Here is a 17,276-nt window from a genome sequence, read left to right as displayed (position 1 = left end):
CCATTCGCCTGTTGATGGGTCTCCAGGTTGTTTCCAGTTTGAGCCTACTACAAACACTGTTGCTATGAATATTCATGTACAAGTCTGTATGAGCACAAGCTTTCATTCTCTTGGGTAAATACCTAGGAGTGAAATGGCTGGCCCATATGTTAGGTGTATGTTTGGTATTATAAGATATGACCAAATTCCTTTCCAAAGTGGTTGTAACATTGTACATTCCCACATGGGGTATATGAGAGTTACAGTTGCTCTACATCCTTGCCAACACTTGGTATGGTCTTTTTAATTTAGCCATTCTAGCGGCTAGGGTATGCAGTGATATCTCCTTGTAGTTCTAATCTGCATTTCCCTAACGACTAATGAAGACTATAGCCTTCTGTAATGGATTACACCTCAACATAAAGAAAACAAAAATCCTCACAACTGGACCAATAAGCAACATCATGATAAACAGAGAAAAGATTGAAGTTGACAAGGGTTTCATTTCACTTGAATCCATAATCCACACCCATGGAAGCAGCAGTTAAGAAATCAAACAACGCATTGCAATGGGCAACTATGCTGCAAAAGGCCTCTTTAAATTGTTAAAAAGCAAAGATATCATTTTGAGGACTAGGGTGCACCTGACCCAAGCCATGGTATTTTCAATTGTCTCATATGCATGTCAAAGCTGGATAATGAATAAGGAAGACCAAAGAAGAATGGAAGCCTTTGAATTATGGTGTTGGCGAAGAATATTGAATACACCATGGACTGCCAGAAGAACGAACAAATCTGTCTTGGAAGTACAGCCAGCTGCCCCTTAGAAGCAAGGATGGCAAGACTTCATCTCACATACTTGGGACATGTTATCAGGAGGGACTAGTCCCTGGAGGACATCATGTTTGGTAGAGGGTCACCAAAAAACAGGAAGACCCTCAATGAGATGGATTGACACAGTGGCTACAACAATGGGCACAAATATAGCAACGATTGTGAGGATGAAGCAGGACCCGACAGTGTTTCGTTCTGTTGTACATAGGATTGCTATGAGTTGGAACAGACTTGACAGTGCCTAACAATAACAATGACTAACCATGTTAAAATTTTTTCATGTGCTTATTTGGAATTTGTCTACCTTCTTTGGTGAACTATGTGTTCAAATCTTTTGCTCATTTAAAAAAATTGGATTGTTTGTCTTCTTATTGAGTTTAAGAATTCTTTAAATATTCTAAGTAGAAGTCCTCCTTCAACTATATGTTTTGCAAATATTTTCTTCCAGTCTGTAGCTTGCCTTTTTAAGAGTGTGTTTTGAAAAGTAAAAGTGTTTAATTTTAATAAGTTACAATTTTTTCTTTCTTTTATGGTTTGTGCTTTTTGTGCCATGTTTAAGAAGTCTTTGCCAAACCCAAGGTCACTAAGTTTTTCCGTCCTTCTAGAATTTTAGCTCCTACATTTAGGTGTATGATCCATTTTAAGTATGTGGTACGAGGTAAATATCAGGTTCTTTTTTTTTTTTTTTTTTTTTTGGCATACAGCTATCCAATTGTTCTAGCACCATTTGTTTACAAATGAATTGAATTGCCTAGGCACCTTTGTTATAAATCAATTGGCTATATAGTATAGGTCTACTTCTGGGTTCTCTATTCTTTTCCATTGCTCTGTTCGCCTATCTTTAAACTGATGCCACACTGTCTTGATTACTGTAGTTTTTTATAGTAAGTCTTGAAATCAGGTAGTATAAGCCTTCCAACTTTGTTTTTCTGTATCAAAATTTTATTTATTCTAGTTCCTTTGCATTTCCATTTAAGTTTTAAGTGAGCTTGGCAATTTTGACCAAAAAAAAAAAAAAAAAAACCTGTTATCGTTTTTATTGGGATTGCTTTCAATCTATAGGTCAATTTAAGGAGAAATGACATCTTAACAATATTGAATCTTCTGATCCATGAGCATGGTATATCTATTTACGTAGGTCTTCTTTCTCTCAGCAGTGTTTTGTGGTTCTCATTTACATGTCTTTCACATCATTGGTCAAATTTATCTCTAAGTTTGTTTTTTTTTTTTTGCTGCTAAATGGTATTTTTTAAATTTCAATTTCTAACTGTTCATTGCTAGTATATAGAAATAGAATTGACTGTTGTATATTGACCTTGTATCCTGCAACTTTGCTAAACACATTTATTTTTTGTAGATTCCACAGTATTTTCTACATTGTTGATTATGTCATCTACAAATAAACAACAAGAAAAATAAATGGCATCCAGATGGAAAATATAGTTTTACTTCTTCTTTTCCAATCTGGATGCCTTTTACTCCTTTTTCTTATCTTATTCCACTGACTAGAACCTCCAATAGAATGTTTAATTGAAGGCAATTTGTACAGAGTAATTTTCCTGACTCCCAGGCCCAGACTAGCTTGAACTACAGGAACTTATTGAATTTAATTAGACCTTTTTAAGTTTAGTAAATCATTATATATACTTCATTTTTAAACTCTTAGTTTTCCCAGTATTCAAACATTCATCAAATATTCAAATATTGAGCAGTGCCTTCATGCCAGGCAGTATGCAGGTTGTCAGGGAGACAATGACGCACAGACAGACATGGACTGGGCCCTCATGAAGTCTTACCATCTTATTGAGGCAATTGAGAACATGAATTAAAAGGGTTTCATTTGTTTGTGTTTGAATCTGGCTCTGCTCCTTAAACTGGCTGTTTGACCTTGGAAAAGTTATTTGACTTCTCTAAGCCTATATGAATAATACCTACCTTACAGAATTTCCATGAGGATGAAATGAATGGACCCCTTTAAAGTACTTAGAGGAGTCCCTGGGTGGAACAAAGTTAACAAGCTAAGCTGCTAACAGAAAGGCTGGAGGTCGAGCCAATCCAGAGGCAACTCAGAAGAAACACCTGTTGATCTACTTCTGAAGAATCAGCCATTGAAAATCTATGGAGCACAGTTCTAGTTCTACTCTGACACACATGAGGTCACCATGAGCTGGGGTGGACTCTAGGGCAACTGATTTAAGTACTTAGAACAGGGCTTGGCACATAGTAAATGGTAAATAATTTTTTTCTTTTTTTTTTATTGTACTTTAGATGAAGGTTTACAGAACAAACTAGCTTCTCATTAAACAGTACACATGTTGTTTTGTGACATTGGTTGCCAACCCCACAACATGTCAACACTCTTCCCTTCTTGATCTTGGGTTCCCTATTACCAGCTTTCCTGTCCCCTCCTGCCTTCTAGTCCTTGCCCCTGGGCTGGTGTGCCCATTTAGTCACGTTTTGTTTTATGGGCCTGTCTAACCTTTGCCACAATGAGCTCAAGCATAACATCGATTGTAAGGATGGTGCAGGACTGGGCAGAGTTTCATTCTGTTGCGCATAGGGTTGCTATGAGTCAGAACCGACTTGATAGCACCTAACAACAATCTTTGGCCAAAGGGTGAACCTCAGAAGTGACTTTATTACTGAGCTAAAAGGGTGTCTGGGGGCCATACTCTCAGGGTTTCTCCAGTGTCTGTCAGGTCAGTAAGTCTGGTGTGTGTGTGTGTGTGTTTGTACTTTGTTCTACATTTGTCTCCAGCTCTGTCCCAGACCCTCTTAAGAATTATCTGTCTTTAGAATTAGAAGATATTAGCTCTTCCCAGGTTAAATCTACAAATGACTAGTGAAGAACGGTGGCAATCATTGACTACACACGCCAATATGTGTTAGAAATAATAATAGCTCCCATTTATTAGGGCTTACCATCAACACAACCCCCATTTTGGTTGGACCCTGTGCTAGTTACTGTCCATAATGCTCATTTATACTCCGTGACAACCCACGTGGTGAGCCTAACTGACCCCATTTTGTGATAAACAAGAGATGATCTTTGTACACCTACGATCAGGGGAGGCTGTTGACCTAGTAAGCGGTGGCATAGAATTCCCTAGCCCAAACCGGAGCTTGCAGTGCGGCCTTTGTTACCAGCTCGGCCCTAGACAGCCCGTTCCGCAGATGGCGCCAACAAGGGCAGGAACGTGCCAGGCTGTACCAAGGCCATTCCATGGAGGCGCTGCCTCGAGGAGCTTGCCGGGCAAGGTCTCTCCCGAGCCTCCCTCAGCACCCCCTCCTCTCAGACCGCCTCGGAGCGCTAGCCGCGAACGTGCTCAGGCGAAGCGCCGCGTGAGAGTCGGAACTAAACGCTGGAAAGGAAGCTTGAGGCACCGTCTCCCCGGCAACACGCTGGGGCGGGGCTTTGCGTCACTGAGGTGCGACCGGGTCGAGACCGAGAGGCCGCCGCCTGCGGGTCTGAGCGGCGGTCAGGGGTGGCGCCGCTGCCCCCGGGAGCGCGATGCCTTGAAGCTGGGGTGAGCTCCGCAGCTGTCCTTTCGCCGCTTCCCTTTATAGCTGCTCCACAACCCTGGGGCTGGGAGTAGAAAACCCTCCGGTCCTCGACTGCAGAGCGGGGCGCCAGGGAGGAGATAGGCCCCGCCCGGCCGCCCTTTCCAGGCCGCGATTTCGATTGCGGGACTGGCTTGGGAGGCGCTTCCACGGACTCAACGTACCGAACCCGGCGGTACCAGTTGCCGGGGGTGAAATTGGTTTGACCCGCTTTGGGAGTCAGGAGAGAGCTTTTCCTGCCCGAGCTCAGAACCGTTTTTTGAATATTGCCGCTGGATTTACCTGTTGGTTAAAAGTCCAGGTGCACTCGGGGAGGGATTGAGGTGAGATGAGCAAGCGCTGGGGTAGTCCACGGGTTTACGCTCCCGCAGGCTGGACACTCCAGATTAGCACCCCTTTGTCTGGATAGTTACCCCGGAAATAACCAAATCAGTGTATTTAGCCAACCCATGCATTTCAAAATTAATCTAGGCCGTTACCCTCCTCAAAGGCTTTTTCTTGTAGAACTAGCTACCTTGAGACCTGGCTGAGACAGAACAGCGTTTCTGTGGTAATAATTGTGGTAGCTTCTAGAAAAGAAGCCGTTTGTAACAGATTTTGAGATTATTTCTTCAATTATTTGTCACGTGTTACAAAATATGGATTTACTGTGGTTGAATTTATTTCCAGCCCCTTAATTAAATTTCAGTGTACTTCCATATCCCTACCCTGCCCTACTTCACGATTCCAAACGATTCAGTTCTTCCCTCTGGGTTATTTACAAAACTTCATGCTTTATTCTTGCATCTTCTGCCCCAAATTATTCTTTTCCACTTTTCCCTCTCCCATTCTTGCTGAAAAATGAGCTTCATCCATTCAGAATTCATCACTGATTTCATCGCTGAGCTGCAGCAGCCCAAAGATCCTGTTAGTCGCCTCTGTGTTGAAGTCACCTGTCTGACAAGTGATGCCTTCTGAATTCAGAACTCAAAAGTAGTATGGATTTTTCTTTTCTTTGGTGGTGTCTGGCTTTAGTTTCTGAATATTTTCCTCCAGGATATGATTGTATGTTTCCAAAGTAATATGGTAGCTCTTTGTCATTTAGTGTAAGCAAACTTTATATTGCATGTATGTAGCCTCATGTTCTTGGTTCACTGTCTAAACACTAACGGGCTTCCCTTCCCTTCCTTCGCCCAAAAAGGCAGATCTAGAGAGAATTCTTACAACTGTGGTGTATTTCTTCAAATATAAAGTATATTTAGTAAACACAGTGGTACTGTTAGAAATCCATATTCTTAATCTCCAAGTACTCTCTATCCTTTTGTAGTTTTTCTTTCTGTAACTTTTTTTTTCCTGATTAAGATCTTAAAGCTCAGAACAGGTGTTCCAGACTCTATAGTGACTCTAAGTGGCCTAATCGTTTCACTGTGGATATCTGTTATAACTGAATTAATTTCCTGTCCTGAAGAACAGCAGCTATCTCCTGACAGATCTAGAGTTTGAGTAAGGAATGAGTAATAAAGTAAGCAGTATCCTCAGGGACCAAGTTTTTGTACTTTGTTTTTATCACAGACGTTAAAGCTGACTTGACAATGAAAATAAAAATAATTGGTAGTTATAAACTGTAAGTATTTTTGTAGATAAAGGAGTTGTTAAAAATTTGATGGAAAGCAGGTTTTCAAAGAGGTTTCCTAAATACTACCTCACTAGAGGAGGCTGGCCATTTTGTTGCACTTTCAGGCATTTCAGCCTTGCTTTAATCCTTCCGTGAATGGGTTATGATTTAAATTTTCTGGAAGTCATTTTTTCTTTTTTTGGCCAATTGCCCATGATGTGATTTTTATATTCATATAAAGAATATTTGAACTACAACAATTCATTTGTTAAAAAAGAAGTGATCAAGTGCGTGTACCACCCACTAAAGAATGTGGCATTTTTGGAATCCTTGGTGTTCTCATGAGTTTCAAAATAACAATTGTTCTTTATTTAGAAAATCCTTCAAATGTTTTTTGAAAAGCACAGTATTTTGCTAGAAGGAACCATGTTTTAGGTGACACAATAGTTTAAGAGCTTCTGATTCTTTGAGAGGAGTCCCTGAGCTGCTAACCAAAAGGTTGGCGGTTGGAGTCCACCCAGAGGCACCTCAGAAGAAAGGCCTGGTGATTTCCTTCTGGAAAAATCAGGCCTTGAAAACTCTATGGTTTGTTTTTTTGGTGGTGGAATTCTTTGAGAAATCTTTGCCCGAGATTTGTCTTTTGCTGAATTCAATGTCAGTGGTTTGCAAATTATGTTCCTGTGCAATACTACAGTCTGTGACCTTTGCCAGTAGTTGTTGGGTGGATTCTGACTCATGACTACCCCATGTGTGTCAGAGTAGAACTGTGCTCTATACAGTTTTTAATGGCTTTCTTAAAAATATTTTATTCTTGTCATTGTTGAGAGTATACACAGCAGAACATACACCACTTCAGTAATTTCTCCATGTACAATTCAGTGACATTGATTACATTCTTTGAGTTGTGCAGCCATTCTCATCTTTTTCTGATTTGTTTTTTCACAGTAGATTGCCAGGTCTTTCTTCCAAGGCGCCTCCAACCTTTTGGTTAGCAGCCAAACCTGCTAACAATTTGCACTACTCACAGACTCCATTCTGTGATCCAGATGGAGGTATTTTGGTAATATCAAATAACAATGGTTGCCCAGTTTACGTAAACATTAATTTATTGATACATTTTCACAGTTTTACATTTTTTATTATTCTGTGTATTTTTCTCTAACTTCTACTTCTGTCCAAGTTAGTGCTAGTAATTTGAATGAACAAATTAATGAGAGTGAAAAGAATACTAAGGAAGTAATTTTTTTTTTTAAAACCTGTCAACAGTATTTACTGCTTTTACTCAGTAAACACTTATTGTGTGCCTGTATAGCTGCCAGAAGTGAAAACACAACTGCTATCATCTAGACGCTCACAGAGGGAGATAATAAAGGGACCTAACTGGCGATGTGTGCTGTGATAGAATTATGTGCACAGAAGGGGGGCACTGGAAAGCCTGTGGTGGGTGACCAGAGGATACTCAACAGATTGTTCTTCTGAGCACGCAGTCATATATTTATGCTAGTGATAGACATTAATATTTATCAATATTTTATGATTTTCAGAACCCTAAATTCCAGGCCCACCCTACTGAATCGGGTTGAGAAACTGTTCTAGGCTCACTTAGGTAGTCTCTAGATAGTGTTCCCTTTTAATCAAAGAAGTTAGTGTTCAGATTTTCAGGGTACCAAGTGCAATTACAGGATAAGTGAAGATGCTACCTCAAATTATAAACCTTATCAAAGTTAGGACCCCAGATCAAAATAAATGCAGAAGCGACGGGAGATACTTTCTAACTCAATAAACAAACCACTAGGGTCTTTTTTTTTTTTTTTTAACTATGATTTTGATGGGTACCTTGATTAAATTGTTATCTGTTTTACATCAAATATCAGACTGGGTATTCAAAAACAATTTATTTTTCTTTGTTAAGAAATGTAGGTGCAATTTAAAATTTCAGTCTGGTAGATTAGAATCTTTATTGCATTTTGGTTGGATTGGTACAAGAAAGCTAAAGGCAAGTTAAGATTTACTTTGGGAGTAAAATACTGTGTTAGAGGTCACCTACTTCCCACCCAAAACAAAAGTCTTCTGTAATATCCTTAGATGAACTTCTAATCTTAAACACTTTCAATGAGAGGTAGCTCACATACTTTACAAGACAGCCCTTTTCACTTTTGGATAATTGTGAATGGTAGAAAATTATATTGAACTGAAGTCTATCTCTCTAATTTCTACTTATTGACCATTTTGTTCTCTGTGTAAAATAAATCTTACTTCCTCTTCCACCTGACAGCTCTTCAAATATTTAAACAAAACTATCATGTTGCCCTATACTGAGCTATGATTATCTAGAATAAATAGCCTTGTTTCCTTTTCTAGACCTATAATATCTTGGTTGCCAAACTCTGAATATGTTCTAATTTATTTAAAAAAGGAAAAAAAAAAGTTGGCTTTGAGTCAGTCCTGACTTATGGTGACCCCGTGTGTGTCAGAGTAGACCCATAGGGTTTTCAGTGGGTGATTTATCAGCAGTAGATCTCCAGCCCATTCTTCTGAGGTTTCTCAGAGTGGACTCAATATTACCAAACCTGTTGCCACCAAATCAGTTCCTACTCATAGCAACCCCATGGGACAGAATAGAACTTCCCCATAGGGTTTAGAAGGAGCAGCTGGTGGATTCAAACTGCCAGCCTTTTGGTTAGCAGCTGAGCTCTTAACCACTGTCCACCAGGACTTGATATTAGCGACCCTTAAAAGTATGACTGCCTAGAGCTGAATACAGTCTAACCAGTGCAGGGTAAAATGGGGCTGGTAAATAGGCTCCTTGCTCTGAATATCAGCTTCTAGCAAGAGTTTAGGATTATTTTAGCGTTTTTGGCGTCCCTGTTACACTATCCGGAAACCCTGGTGGCGTAGTGGTTAAGTGCTACGGCTGCTAACCAAAGGGTCAGCAGTTCGAATCTGCCAGGTGGTCCTTGGAAACTCTATGGGGAAGTTCTACCCTGTCCTACAGGGTCATTATGAGTCAGAAAACCCAGAGTGGCGGTGGGTTTGGTTTGTTTTGGTCATTACACTATCCACTTATTTTGACTAAAACCCCCAGATCTTTTATATTTTAACTTTTTAAGCACCTTTTCCTATTAGTGTTTTTATGTATTTGGCTTTGGAAATATTCAGGATTTAACTTTTAGTCGTTACATATAATTTGTTTAGTTTCACTAAATGAGTATCTATTTCAGTCTTAATTCTGTTATTCAGTGGCTATTCATTCCTTCCAATTTCGGTCATCCACAGATTGGGCAGGCATGCAGTCTTTTCTGCAGGTCATCGATAAAATGTTAAACAACCCATCTTGGTGCTGTTCTTCTCCCTCTGCCTTTCCGTTTCAGCTATGCTGGCCTTTTTTATTATTATTACCTAAGAGGCACCGTATTCCTTTATCAGTGTGACCTCTGCCTAGAATGTCCTCCCTTGGACATGACCCCACTCCCCTTCCCTGGCCAACCCCGACTGTCCTGATCTCAAATGTCTTCCCAGGGACTTCCCTGACACAAGACTAAGTCAAATGCCCTTTTATAAGCTCTCACAGCACCCTGTACTTGTTTGGCCTAGCACTGGTCATTCTGTTGTTATGTATTAATCTGTGGTTACCCTCTCATCGCCACCAAATGGCGTGCTCCCTTGGGGCAAGAGCCGTGTTTCTCTGGCTTCACTGTTGTAGCCCCAGGACATAGCACAGCACCAGGAGCATGGTACTTGTTGAATTGAATTTTTAGAAAGTCCAGGTAACACAATGGCTCCCTAACAGCAGTCTGCAGCTTGAGCAGTTTTGACCAGTTTTGGATTAGAACAAGAAAAATAAGGACAGTGTATAATGTACATGTGTAAGTGTGGTTTATATCAATGTGAAGTTACCACCCTTCTTGGGAAGGACTATTTTTCTAGCATTATAGCCTACATTTTAGGTAATAAATAGCTCTTTTTCAAATGAAATGATGGTTATGTTAAATTTGGGTTTTATTTTGTATGTTTTTGGAAACCATCCTTAGTTAGAATAAAATGTGCAACACCATGTTGCTTTGAGATTTTTCTAGTATGTGAAATCCAGAAATCTGATGTTGAATACCCTAGAGACTCCTTCCAAGCTAAGATCTATAATTGTTTCTCTTTGGATACAGTTGCCATGAATCCATTGGACTATATTTAAAATATATAATTTTCCCTCACAGATGTTTTTTTAGTGGCCTGGATCTCCCTCAACAACTTCCCTTCATTTATCTCTGTGGTTTGATATTTGCTGTTGCCAAGTAGGCTCAGATTCAGAACAGTAATTGTTGGGTTTTTCTTTTTTTAGTACAATTGTACTTTTCCTATATTTAAGGTGGCTGGAAGAATAAACCTAAAATATAGCACATTAAATTTTAATGCTAAAACAAAATTTATATATTTATGATTATTGAGAGCATTTTTGTAAACTGTATAGTAATGTGAATATCTAAGGGTTTTATATTTTAAAGTTATAACTTTAATTTTTTATTAAATGAAAAAGCAGACTAACTGGCAAAACTTTTCCTGTAAAAGTAACTCTTACTATTTCACCTCCGTTGTGTGCCCAGTGTTAATGTGGGTGAAAGAAAATGGGGGTCTGTGATGTGTAAATAAAACGGATTTTCTTGATGGATTTTTAAAAATTATAATGCTTTTTCTGATTTTATTTCTAAAAACTGGGGAAAAAATTACTACTATCTACATGACTTTGGGCAAGTTACTTTAATCTCTGCTTGTTTCCTCAGCTATCCTGTTTCTTTATCTGAAATGGTTATTGGGATTTAAATGACTGAATTCATGTAAAGTGATAAAAGAGTGTGTTACACAATGGAGGTGGCCGACAAATTTTAGCTGCCTTTGCTATATTAATAGTAGTATTGGTGTGGAATAGAGATTTCACATTCAGTTATAGAATATGTCACCATAGCTAAATACTAAAAATTTAGTTTATTTTCCATTTAACCATATTCTCAAGAGTTTATGTTTTGGTCAATCATTGTTTACCAAAGGGAAAAGCTATCTAGAATAAACACATCTAACTCTTCTCCGGCCGTGTTACTTAGGATTATGCCTTTCAAGATTTTAGAGGAAGCAGTTATTAAATGTTTGTTTTGTGATTAAATTTTAAAGCCAATTCGATGAATTATTGATTATATTCGTTCACAGTAGATTATTAAAGTAGTAATCCAGAATTTTAACTAAAATAGCGTCTTCATATTTAGAAAACAAATTGCATAAATTCCAAGTTAAAAACACCTAAAAAAAAAAAAAAACTCACTGTCGTCAAGTTGATTCTGACTCATTAGTGACCCTGTAGGACAGAGTAGAACTTTTAACTGCCCCATAGAGTTTCCAAGGAGCACCTGGTGGATTCGAACTGTCGACCTTTTGGTTAGCAGCCATAGCTCTTAATCACAACTCCACCAGGGTTTCCCGGGGAGGGGGGGGACCTGGAGGATTTAAAAAGCAGTCTTTTTTTCCCCCCGTAAGTAGAAAATGTGAGATGTTAACGTTCCCTAGTATTTTAATTTTCTCAGGTTTTTTAAACCAAAAATCTATTTGATTTATATTTTTAATTAAAAAACAAGTGCGTTTATAAAATAATTCAACGACAAATACTTTTTTAGCTGATATCGTTACATCTGAGCCAATTTATCGTAGTGGTTAAGAATGTGAGCACTAGAATCTGAAAAATAGGAGTTCGTACTTCAGTTCTACCACTTACCAACTGTGTAACCTTAGATAACTCATTTAGCTCCACTCCTTATCTTTAAAATAGGAATATAATAATAACTACCTCTTAGGGCCATTGTCAGAAATAAATGAGATGATAAATGGAAAGCACTTAGTTTGGAGCCTGACCTGTGGTAAGTAGTCAGAAAATGTTCTTAGGAAAATTATATAAGACAAATTTCCTATTAAATACGATCACTTAAACGTCTGTTTTTTTGGTTTTCGACTTGGCAAAATTAAAGGAATTAGAGGTTCATTACCCTCCCAATAACATAAGTGAATCCTGTTTTCTAATTTAGCTATGTGAATCTGAAAAAACAGATATGTCTTTAAAAATACAAGTCCATTACATAAATTTTCACCTTAGGTTCATGTAAGCTTAAATGTATTCCTTGTTTTATTTTTTTTTTAAGGGGTGGGTGTATATTATATGTACAGTGCTTTTATATTATATATAAAAATAACTTTTGTGCATATTTGACAGGAACTGTGTGAATGAAGCAGCATTCTTTCTGGATTTTAAAAGACATCATTTCATCATGGGACAGCAGTTTTCGGATCAAACGCAACTGGTAATTAGCAAGTTACCAGAAAAAGTAGCAAAACATGTCACATTGGCTCGAGAAAGTAGCTCCTTAACTTATGAAGAATTTCTTGGGAGGGTAGCTGAACTTAATGATGTGTAAGTTTTGCTCTTTTTCATTTGATTTTCTCTCTCTGACGTGTGCCCCGTGTGTCATGGCTGTGTAAGAGACAGAGATATTAATTGATAAGACTTACCTTAATGATAAGCTTTACTCCTTTAATTTCAACCAGTTTTAGCAGCAGTTAGCAAATATTTATTACCTTGTGTAAGTAGGCTTTCTGTGTAGCTATTTTGAATTATATAACGGAAACAGAAGAGGTCAAAGGAAAATTAAAATCGAAGTTGGAAAACAGACCACAAGCATACTGAAGCAATTCTAGAATTATACAACCCAGCATCTTAGCAGTTGTACACTGCTGCTGTTATTAGCTGCAGTAGAGTTGGGGCCCCCAACTCATGGAAACCCCATGCGCAACTGAACAAAAAGCTGCCTGTCCTACACTACTATCCCATGATCGGTTCCAGATCAGACCATTGTGATCCATAGGATGGACGTTAATACACTATTAATTCAGTCCTTTTGAAAGCACTGTATAGGTGCGTAGCACAAGGGAACATGCCAGTTTGCCTCTCTAGAGAAAAGTTGCTGGCATAGTCAAAGGCAACACTAAGAATGTTTCTGTACATGAACCAATTCAGGTGGTTAAAAAAAAAAAAATTCTGTGTGTTTGCTCACTGAACCGTTATTTTGTCATCACTGAGGAATGAGATTTTATTTATTAGTATTTTCTAGTTATACCTTTTAAATCCGTACTTAATTATTTTGAATTTAAAAAAAAAAAAACCCTAAGCCCATTGCTGTCGATTCCAACTCTGTAGGACGGAATAGAACTGTCTCTAGAGTTTCCAAGGAACGGCTGGTGGATTTGAACTCCCAACCTTTTGATGAGCAGCCAAGCTCTTAACTACTGTGCCACCATTTCTATCTAAAATGGAATATAAATTTCTCTGCCTTCTTAAACTGCATACCTAACAATTTATCCTTTTATTTGTGAATTAGGGTCTGTATTTTGTCAGTTTTTATACTGGTCTGTATAGAAGCTATTAAAATATGGTAGGACCCTAAATGGTCCTAGACTGCTGTGCTTTTAAAATACTGGTCATTTGATTTCTCCCCTAGTGACAGGTGAGCAAATGTCACTTCTTTCTATTAAGCCACCCACACCCACACCCACCCCTCTTCATATATATATATATATATATATGGTTTTTGAGAGCATTTTTGTAAATATAGTAATTACTATATTTATAGTAATATAAATAAGAGTTTTATATTTTAAAGTTATAACTTTAATTTTTGATTAAATGAAAAAGCAGACTTTTATATATATTTATATATGTAACTTTTAACTATCTTCTACCCCTCTTGAGGTATAACTTCTCTCCAGCCATGGTGGCACGGTGGTTAAGAGCTTGGCTGCTAACCAAAAGGTTGGCAGTTCAAATCCACCAGCTACTCCTTGGAAACCCTATGGGGCAGTTCTTCTCTGTCCTATAGGGTCGCTATTAGTCAGAATCGACTCAACAATGAGTTTGGTTTTTTGGTTTTTTAGAGGTATAATTAAGGAGCCCTGGTAGTGTGGTAGTTAAAGCACACAGCTGCTAACCAAAAGGTTGGTGGCTCAAACCTACCAGCCACTCCATGGGAGAAAGATGTGGCAGTCTGCTTCCGTAAAGATTACAGCCTTAGAACCCCTATGGGGCAGCTCTGCTCTGTCCTACAGGTCGCTGTGAGTTGGAATTGACTCAATAGCAATGAGGGTTTTTTGGGGGGGTATAATTACATCTCTTTTGGATTTGCCTCTTAAATGAGATCTTCACGGTTCTGTCTTTAGTCTGTTTAATCTAGCTAACATTACCTGAGCACATACTATGTGCAGGGCACTCTGCTTGATGGTGGACATCTTAACTGAGATCTAAAATGATTACTGAAGTAGCCCTGGTGGCAGAAACAGTAAGTGTTCTGCTGCTAACCGAAAGATTGGCGGTTCCAACCCACCCAGCCGCTCCATGGGAGAAAGACCTGGCAATCTCCTATAACAGTTACAATCAAGAAAACCCTACTCTGTCACAGGGGGTTGCTGTGACTCTAAATCAACTCAGTGGCCCCCAGCAACAACAAAACGATTACTCAAGTATTAATGGCAGATCCAGCTCTCCTAAGTCTGAAACTGTTTCCCCTATTCCACATTACCTTTCCTTAAAACTAAAAAAGGCCAAATAAAATCAGTCGTAGTCTGGGACTACGTAGTATGTGGACTTAGAATGTCATAGTCACTATTAATAGTTTAGGGTAAGATACATGAATCTACTCCCTTATGCTTTGTGATAGCTGTATTAGATGACAAGAGACATACTTGACAATCTAGAACACATTAGGTAAGGAGAAAGAAACACTGTTTTTGTAACAGACATGGCTAGAGTCTACTGATATTAGTCATAAAGACTCTAAAGCTGCAGGATTCTAATGTAAAAATATAACACTTTTTGAGACTAATTCAATACCATGCTATCATATCAACACCAATTTAAATCATTTCAAAGACATACTTAAATATTACAGCTCCTGCTCATTGACATTTCTCCCTGAGCACCAGTGAGGTTATCACACTCAACAAAGTGACTTACAGATAAATAAATTGAGGTCATCAAAAATTAACTAGGTAACAAAGTCTGCCATTGAAAATAATTCAGCCGTACCAGTTCCCAGTTCTGTTCTCTAGCTACCAAGCCACACTCCCTCTGTATAAGTTTAACCTTACAGTCCTCAGACAGCATTGCGCTTGTGAAGCGCCCAACTCTGACCTACAGGAATTGGTTTTAAGAACCAAAGCTGGCCAATTCTTTTAAGTACGCTGGATTTCACTTATTTAATGGAAAAAAAAAAAAAAAAAAAAACCTGTATGGGTAGACATATATATACTGAAACCAAACACACTGTGGTGGAGTTGACTCTGACTCATAGTGACCCTGTAGGACAGAACAGAACTGCCCCATAGGATTTCCAAGGCTGTAACTTTATGGAAACAGACTGCCACATCTTTCTTCCATGGAGTGGCTAGTGGGTTTGAACCAACAACCTTTTGGTTAACAGCCAAGCACTTAGCCACTCTGCAACCAGGGCTCCTAGATATACAAAACCCATTGCCATCGAGATGATTCCAACTCATAGTGACCCTATAGGACAGAACAGAACTGGCCCATAGGGTTTCCAAGGAGCAACTGGTAGATTCAAACTACCAACCTTTTGATTAACACCCTGAGCTCTTAACGACTGTGCTATGTAATTGCATAGAAAATGAACTACAAGGATATATACTACTCTGCTTGTGTCTGGCTGGGGAGTTGTTGGGGAAGGGGACAGTGAAGGGAGATTTTACTCTGTATTTCAGTATTTGTGATGTTCTATAAAAATGTAGTTACTCATAGGTTTAAGCATTCTTTCTACTTTTTTTTTTTAATTATCCAAATGGTAATTTTTTGAAGCATTACTTCTAGGAACATGTTCTTGAGTAAAATTGGGTTGAGAATTTTAACCGTATCGTAAGAATGGAATGTGTCTTTATATTTATTGTTTAAACTCATGAAGAGTGATCAATGACGTTTACCATCCCTCTAGAGTCTAAGAATTTATATATATATAAGCCCACTCTATGACGGTTGCCTCTCAGTCTAAAGATACTAGATAAAATGTCCACAAGCGAAGCTTACTGTGTACCATAGAGATGAAGGTGAAGAATACCTTCCTTTTATTTATTTAGCCCAGGGTGTTTCTGACCGGCTTTGGCCAGAATTAAAACCAATTCCTGTGGGTCAGAGTTGGGCGTTTCACAGTGCAGTGCTGTCTGAGGACTGTAAGGTTAAATCTATACAGTGGGAGTGTGGCTTGGTAGCTAGAAAACAGAACTGGGAACCGGCACGGCTGAATTATTTTCAGTGGCAGACTTTGTTACCTAGGGCTAGTTGTTAATTTTTGATGACCTCAATTTATTTATCTGTAAGTCACTTAGTTGAGTGTGATATCCTCACTGGTGCTCAGAGAGAAATGTTAATTAATAGTGATAAAAGGGAGCTGCAGTATTTAAGTATGCCTTTGAAGTGATTTAGATTGGTGTTGGTAGCATGATACTGAGTCAGCCTCTAAAAGTGATATATTTTTACTTTAGAATCTTGTGGCTCTCTAAATTAAAATTACTCTGCCAGGGGAGGGTAGAAACCCTGGTGGCGTAGTAGTTAAGAGCTAGGACTGCTAACCAGAAGATCAGCAGTTCAAACACACCAGGTGCTCCTCGGAAACTCTATGGGGCAGTTCTACTCTGTCCTGTAGGGTTGCTGTTGAGTCAGAATCGATTCAGTGGGTTTGGTTTTTTTTTTTTTTTTTGGCCAGGGGAGGTTAACCCAATGCCGTTGAGTCAATTCTGACTTGCAGCAACCGTATAGGACAGAGTAGAACTGCCCCATAAGGTTTCCAAGGAGAACCTCCGAGATTTGAACTGCTGACCTCTTGGTTAGCAGCTGTAGCACTTAACCACTACACCACCAGGGCTTCCCAGGGCAGGGTAGTAGAGCAATGTTTAAAGTATTTTAAATCGTTTGTTTTGCTTGATTCAACCCAAAATTATAAAACAAAAATTTTTTTCAAAGAGGCACGTTTGTGTTGTTGCCTAAATAAGCACTCAACCAAGAGCAAGATTTCTTCACATTTTATATACAACTGAGGCAATAGTCAAAATTTGGATAAGTGAAACCAGATAAAAGTTTTTTTGAGTACTTGATTTCTTGAAGTTATTTTTCCTGAATGTCTTTGTTAGAAATTTAAAGCTCATGAGACACAGATATGACAAAAAGGAATTTTTAAATATTCCACTATGCTTGTGACTTTAAAAACCTTGTAAATTA

The 17,276-nt window shown here is 38.6% G+C and overlaps 1 protein-coding gene across 2 annotated transcripts in view; it reads left to right on the top strand.

The window, feature by feature from the left end:
• Positions 1 to 4,217: 4,217 nt before the first annotated feature.
• The window catches only part of RNF141 (ring finger protein 141), a 37,381-nt gene continuing 24,322 nt past the window's right edge, over positions 4,218 to 17,276 (top strand). The window contains exons 1-2 of one of the 2 annotated variants that reach the window (XM_049890376.1): positions 4,218 to 4,340; positions 12,216 to 12,413. In XM_049890376.1, the coding sequence (XP_049746333.1) occupies positions 12,271 to 12,413 (143 nt within the window). In that variant the 5' untranslated portion in view covers positions 4,218 to 4,340; positions 12,216 to 12,270. The other variant, XM_049890377.1, reaches the window with a different exon arrangement.

The sequence above is a fragment of the Elephas maximus genome, chromosome 7, assembly GCF_024166365.1.
Source record: "Elephas maximus indicus isolate mEleMax1 chromosome 7, mEleMax1 primary haplotype, whole genome shotgun sequence".
Taxonomy (NCBI): domain Eukaryota; kingdom Metazoa; phylum Chordata; class Mammalia; order Proboscidea; family Elephantidae; genus Elephas; species Elephas maximus.
The sequence above is the reverse complement of the archived record's forward strand: the minus strand, read 5'-3'. Positions and strand labels throughout refer to the sequence as shown.